The following is a 6430-nucleotide window of genomic DNA, read 5'->3' as shown; positions in this document are numbered from 1 at the left end:
GACCCATCCTCCTCTGGTCAAACTACCTACACAATTATTATACTACTAATATTAATAGTAGTAGTAGTAGTAGTAGTAGTAATAGTAGTAGTAGTAGTAGTAGTAATAGTAGTAGTAGTAGTAGTAGTAGTAGTAGTAGTAATAGTAGTAATAGGCTCACTGACACTGTTTAGACTGACTACTAAGTCTTAGGTTAATGTTTCGAATTCGGTTCACATCATTCTGATACACTGTTAGTAATACAGGTTCTGTGCAGGTACATTTTTCATTCTTAAAAAGTGGTTCTTTAAGGGTTCTTTGTTAGAAACAGTTGTTACATATAGAACCATGACAACACACAGAACCTTTCGAGCACATGAACGGTTCTTTGTCATTCAAATATTAGTAGTCAGTCTAAACAGTGTCAGTGAGCTGATAAGCATGCATGTTCAACAATCCACTCTGAATCTCATCCCACAAGCGCATCATTAAATTTCATTAATGTCAGTGTTTCCATCATTAGTCTGTAATCTGCGTTCAGCACAGTGCAAAAAAGGATCTTAGCAAGTGAAATTATTTTAATTCTAGTCAATATACATAGTATTTCTCCTGTTGAGAATGCTGTAGCCTTATTATAATCTATTATTATTTTTTACTTGTTTTAAGTGATTTTAGTAAGCCAAATGGTCTCACTATATTGGCAGATAATTTGGCCTGTTTCAAGTATATTTTTCTTACACCAAGCTAAATTATCAGCCAATGTAGTGAGATAATTTGACTCACTAAATTCACTTAGAACAAGTACAAAGTCTCTATAAATGAGTTCAATAATTTAATAATAAGGCTATAATAATCTCACCATGAACAATATTAGATATATTGACTAGATTTAAGATAATTTCATTTGCCAACATACCTTTTTTTGTAGTGTAAATGCTTTCAGCCACACCCACTTTGCTTGTTCAGGAATCGGTATGGAAGTAAAAGCATCAGTATAAAAACATTTTGAATGATGCCCCACCCTACTTTGATGATGGATGGCTTATTAGCTGGTGAAAAAGCCTTCATGTTTAAAGCTTGACAAAGCTTTGCCTGGGAAAACACCTGTAAACACCTGTAACACTCACAGACCCCGTCTATTATCTACTTCAAAAATGGCTTTTTATTTTTCGATAAACTATGTAAACAGAGGATTTTTATGGATGGTCACTTTTGAAATATAGCCCTAAGTGCTAAAGAAGAGGCCACCTCCTCAGAAGTTACCGTGTACAGTGCATTCTGGCCGACTGGACTGAGGAACAGCTGTGCTTTGTGTGGAGCAGCCAGCACTGTTCTGTCAGTCTTATTCACCCAAGTGTTACTCCAGAGCGCCTGTACAGCTGATTCTGGCACCGCCTCCTCCTCAAGGTAAGGCAGCCCATTCTATAAAGCCAGACTGTGATAAGATCCCCTGCAGGAAGGCCCACAGCTTTACCTTCCTCTCGTAAGTAGAATTTGTAATTTAACATGATTAAAATGCATAATTTTAAAGCTGCATTACTGAGTTTGAGTCTGAGCCCCTGAGTTTCAAACACAAACTGGATACATGGACTAAATTAATCTGGTTTCTGTAGCCTGTTAAAAAAAAATACCAACCCAGGTTAAATTAGAGAAACGTCTTAAGTAATTTATTTTCCAAAGGAGATTTTATGGGAGGACGATGTGATTCTGAGGACGAGATGCTTTGCATACAGAAGCAGATGATGCCACACACAAGCAGGGGTTCTGTGACACTGATACAGGGTCCTAAATATGCAGTCTGTTTCATGATAGAATGGATAAAGAGCTAAACTGTGGATGTTAACTGTCCTTCATTAGTTTGACACTTCATTGCAAGCCTATTCAATGTTTTGTTTGTGGCCAAAAGCCATTTTGGAACATTTTGGGCTAAAATGTTTAAGGAGGCGACATTAAACCTAAATCCCCAAACCCACTGAATCTCTCCTGTAAAACCAGCTCATAATTTAACCTCTTAAATGTTCAGACCCACCAGCCCGAAGTTTTATTACCCGCTTCAATAACCTCAGAACAGCTCAGCCAGTTTGCAGTGAAGTCCCTGTAGTCAGTGAATTATAAGCGTCTGGGATTTTAGGGTTTAAAATGAACTAATACAGCAGAAATTAATCCTCACCAAATCTCTTGCGTGTCCACCAGTGTGGCTCCTTCAGTGCAGTGACTCGGACGTCCGGGTGCAGCCGGAGTCGGTCATAAAGGTCCGTGGTGCCACACTTGGGCTGGCCAATGATATAGAAGTAGGGCAGGCAGCGAATCCGGAAAAACTTCCCGTCCCGGAAGAGCAGGTGTTTCCTAAAGGAGCTCCGCAGGTACTGAAACGTAGCTCTGGACTGTCTGGAGTAGAGAGAGTACAGGTTCCTCCGATATGGGTCAGCACTGACATTCCCCGACAGCTGCTCGTACCAGCAGGGGTTCTTCACATCTGGCAGGAAGTGGCGCGGAATCACAGAGAACATCTGCGGGGCGAGAAAGAAGATAATTAGATATTCAGCAATATCAGGATCCTGGGTAGAGAATGGCAGTGAAGACTGCGGCACTGGCGGCCATTTCCTACACAAATGTGACCTGTGAGGATGTTTGATTTGGCTCACCATTCAAAGAGAGTACAAACATATCTGTATACTGTACATAACTCATTCAACTTTTATTTCTTATAAAGTTTGTATTTTTGAATTACTTTGGCAATGAAATATGGAGCAAATGTTAGAAAATACACTTTTAAACTATTTGAAAACAACCTACTTCACACTGTTCAGTCATTTTAGCACGTGACCCACCATACACACTGCAATTTGGCCCCCCAAGGCAAAAAGTTTGGGCACCCCTGCTATAAATGAAACCCTTTCTCATCTGAAGGATTCGAGGCCGTATTGAATGTGTGAGTGATTCACAGATATTAAAGCCAGTTTTCCCCCCAGCATCTGAGAGAACAGCCAGTCTCCAATATAAAGCCCCTCCAGCTTGTGTTGTCTGAGTCACAGACACGCTTCAGCAGCTCACTCTGATTAGAGCAGAGCCAATTAATCCAGCCTTATGCTCCAATGACATATTGATTACACTGAAAGCCATTTCCTCCTTCATCAGCCAGCTCAATTGGAAATTAAAAGTGATGAGGACGGCCACCGCACACGTCCTTTACAATGAAATTAACAAGATAACGGAGAGGAGAGGAGAGGAGAGGAGAGGAGAGGAGAGGAAAAGAGGATTAGAAGAGGGAGAGGAGAAGAAGAAAAAGCAAGAGAGATGCAGAAAAAAATAACAGAAAAAGAGAAGAGAAGAACAGAGAATAGACAAAGACAAAGAAAAAGAAGAGAAGAGAAAGACAAAGAAAAAGAATAGCAGAAAAGAAGGGAGAAGAGGCAAAGATACAGAAAAAAGAAGAGAAGACAAGAGAAGAGAAGAGGAGAAGAGAAAAAGGGAGAAGAAAAGAAAAATAAGAAGAGAAGAGAAGAGAAAGACAAGACAAAGAGAAAAAGATAAGAAGAGAAGAGAAGAAAAGAGAAGAGAAGACGCAAAGAAAAATAAGAGAAGAGAAGAGAGACAGAGAAAAGACAAAGAGAAGAGAAGAGACAAAGACAAAGAAGAGAAGAGAAAGACAGAAAGAGAAGGAAGAGAAGAGAAGTAGAAGCAAAGATAAAGAGAAGAGAAGGAGAGAGAGAGAAGAGAAAAGAAGAGAAGAGAAGAGAAGAGAAAGACAAAGAAAAAGAGAAGAAAAGAGAAGAGAAGAGAAAGACAAAGAAAAAGAGAAGAAAAGAGAAGAGAAGAGAAGAGAACAGAAGGACAGAAAACGAAGAGAAGAAAGAAAAGAAAGAGGAAGAAAGAGGCGAAAAGAAGAGAAGAGAAGAGAAGAGAAGAGAAGAGAAGAGAAGAGAAGGACGAAGAGAAGAGAAGAGAAGGACGAAGAGAAAAATAAGAAGAGAAGAGAAGAGAAGAGAAGAGAAGGACAGAAAACGAAGAGAAGAAAAGAAGGGAGAAGAGGCAAAGACAAAGAAAAAGAAAGAAGAGAAGAGAATAGAAGAGAGGAGAAGAGAAGAGACAAAGAAAAAGAAGAGAAGAAAAGAATTAATTAGGCTGCATCTCAATGACACGACCCGGGAAAATCTGGTACTAATGGATCTCCAGCCTTTGCTGGCTGATTTAATGGCTGCTTAAAAAGCAGTGAGGGGTCAGTTAAACAGGGTTACGTCTGTGAATAATGCAGAACATTAAACGGACGCCCAGGTGGCCTGAAAGCCTGAGTCACTCAGAGGAAATCAGCAGAGCGGCACATTTTTCAACAGGCATGCAATCATTCACCACACCGCAGCTGACAGAGCCAGACGAACACACAGATGTTAAGAAATAAAGTAATCATTGTAAAGCACTGCTGGAGCTGGAGTGGTCTGACCAGCCGGGGTCCTGAAGTGTACTTTATCAACCTAATCCTAATAGATATATGGAGGAGGGTGATGGACGACCTGTAGAATCTGATTAAAACCTCTCCGTCTAATTAGGCCTTCATTTTACAGCAGGCCTCCACTGTGCTGTGCCCCTTATGAACTGTACACACCTTTCAGTCACCTTAGAGTTACTGTCTACCTGGTCTCTCCTTTACTTCCTATAATCAGCTCAGCAGCCTTTGGCACAGTCAAAGCCACAGTCACTGGCTGAGGATGGCAGTGGTTGTGTCCCTCCTGGAAAGGCTGGGCTTTCAGGTGACATGAAGAGGGTCCACATCAGCTCCATGCAGACTCTTCACCGGTGTCCCACAAGGCTCAAAGCTTGGGCCACTTCTCTTCTCCCTCTATAATTGCTCTCTTGGCAATGCAACATCTTCTCCTTTCACCACTCCGCTGATGACACTCAACTCATCCTCTCCTTTCCACCTTTCTACTTGTATCTGCTCGGCACGCCTGGCAGATATTTCAGCAAGAATCCCAGCAATGCATCACCTGAAATACATAGTCTCACAGCAATGTTGTCAACTCCTTTGAGAACTCTAAGAAAGTGTGCAAAGCTTTGGAACAGTCTTGGATGACCGCTATCGTTCTCATCACGTTGCAAACCTGAATCAGTTCTGTAGTTTTCAATACAAACATCTGAAGGAGCAGCCCCTGACCCTTTCTCACTAGGGAGGCCACTCAGGTGCTTGTTCAGCCCCTTGCTATCCCTCAAGAACCACAGGAAATAAGCATCCTCTCTGTACTGAAGCTCAGGGTGGTGGAATGTTATCACAGAAAGTTATCAGATGAAATTGTTATGAATATACTGCCTTTATTTTATGATAGTTTTAGATTAATGTTTTGGCCTAAAACATTTTTTTAAATCATTAATGGTGGAGAGGTACATGCAGGGCGTTGTTAGGCAAAAAAGTCCCCAAAGAATTTAGTTCTTTAGATTTGTCACTGTTTTCTCATCATCATCATTACTAAAGACTCGTGTAGGTTCACTGGTGGTTTTGCATAGTAAATAAATGTCTATATTTGTGTTGTAGGCATCACTTTTAGAGCTTTAAGAGGCATTAAATCCTTTAGACGTCTGGTTCCTATCACCACCACTGTAAAAATAGAGTTTATAATTTTCTCTACAATGAACCATTTCACATCAAACCACTCTGAGTGACTTCAAAGACTGAATTATCTAAAAAATGGGAAAAAATCAGTGGAATTCCCCTTTAAGACAGCATACTCACGTGTGGTTCACTGTGGACCAGCATCCTCAGGTCTGGGACCTTCCTGGGACTGAACTCCACTTTGGACAGGATCTGGCGCAGCACCTGCGTGATGTGACTGCGGTCTTTATTGGAGGAGAAGTTGAAGGGGAGGGTGCCGAGGTTCAGGGAGGAGTCGGCGTGGTACGGAGACGGAGTGAGTAACAGCCCTTTCCTCTCGCTGCTCAGCACGTAAGAGGCCATGATGAGGAAGATGACGGTGAGGCCGAAGATGAAGCCGTAGAGTTTGGGCCGGCGGAGGCAGGACATCGGAGTCCAGGGGCGCTGCAGTTCCCTCTGTACCTCCAGAACAGCAAACACACCCAATGGGGCATAGTCCAGCTGAGAGAGGGGATACAGTATTAACTCATTTCACTGATTTCATTTTGTGACATTTTGTAATTACACAGCAAAACAATATCATCTTGGCAAAGAACATCATCTTGCATCTAGTCTAAATAATATTTCTAATTATTAGATTTTGTAAGGATATAATAAGATTATTCTACTTCTTTCTAGATGTTTACCTGTTTTAAATTTTATCTAGTGAAAGTGTTTTCATTCACTGGCAAATAATTTAGCTTATTTCATAAAAAATACAGACCATTTTGCTTCTTTCAAGAAACAATGCTTGAAACAAGTAAAGCTGTCTGCCACTGGAACAATACACTTTTACTAGATAATACAAGTAAAATATGTACCTTAGCA

The 6430-nt window shown here is 40.9% G+C and overlaps 1 protein-coding gene across 2 annotated transcripts in view; it reads right to left on the bottom strand.

Annotated features, from left to right (window-relative positions):
- Positions 1-6430, bottom strand: part of LOC118808973 (carbohydrate sulfotransferase 15-like) — a 102595-nt gene that overhangs the window by 34599 nt on the left and 61566 nt on the right. For both annotated transcript variants that reach the window (XM_036571855.1, XM_036571856.1), the window contains exons 3-4: positions 5705-6064; positions 2150-2489 (exon numbers count right to left, since the gene is read on the bottom strand). In XM_036571855.1, the coding sequence (XP_036427748.1) occupies positions 2150-2489; positions 5705-6064 (700 nt within the window). The remainder of the gene's footprint in view (positions 1-2149; positions 2490-5704; positions 6065-6430) is intronic.

The sequence above is a fragment of the Colossoma macropomum genome, unplaced genomic scaffold, assembly GCF_904425465.1.
Source record: "Colossoma macropomum unplaced genomic scaffold, Colossoma_macropomum, whole genome shotgun sequence".
Taxonomy (NCBI): domain Eukaryota; kingdom Metazoa; phylum Chordata; class Actinopteri; order Characiformes; family Serrasalmidae; genus Colossoma; species Colossoma macropomum.
This window is presented reverse-complemented; position numbering and strand designations above follow the sequence as displayed.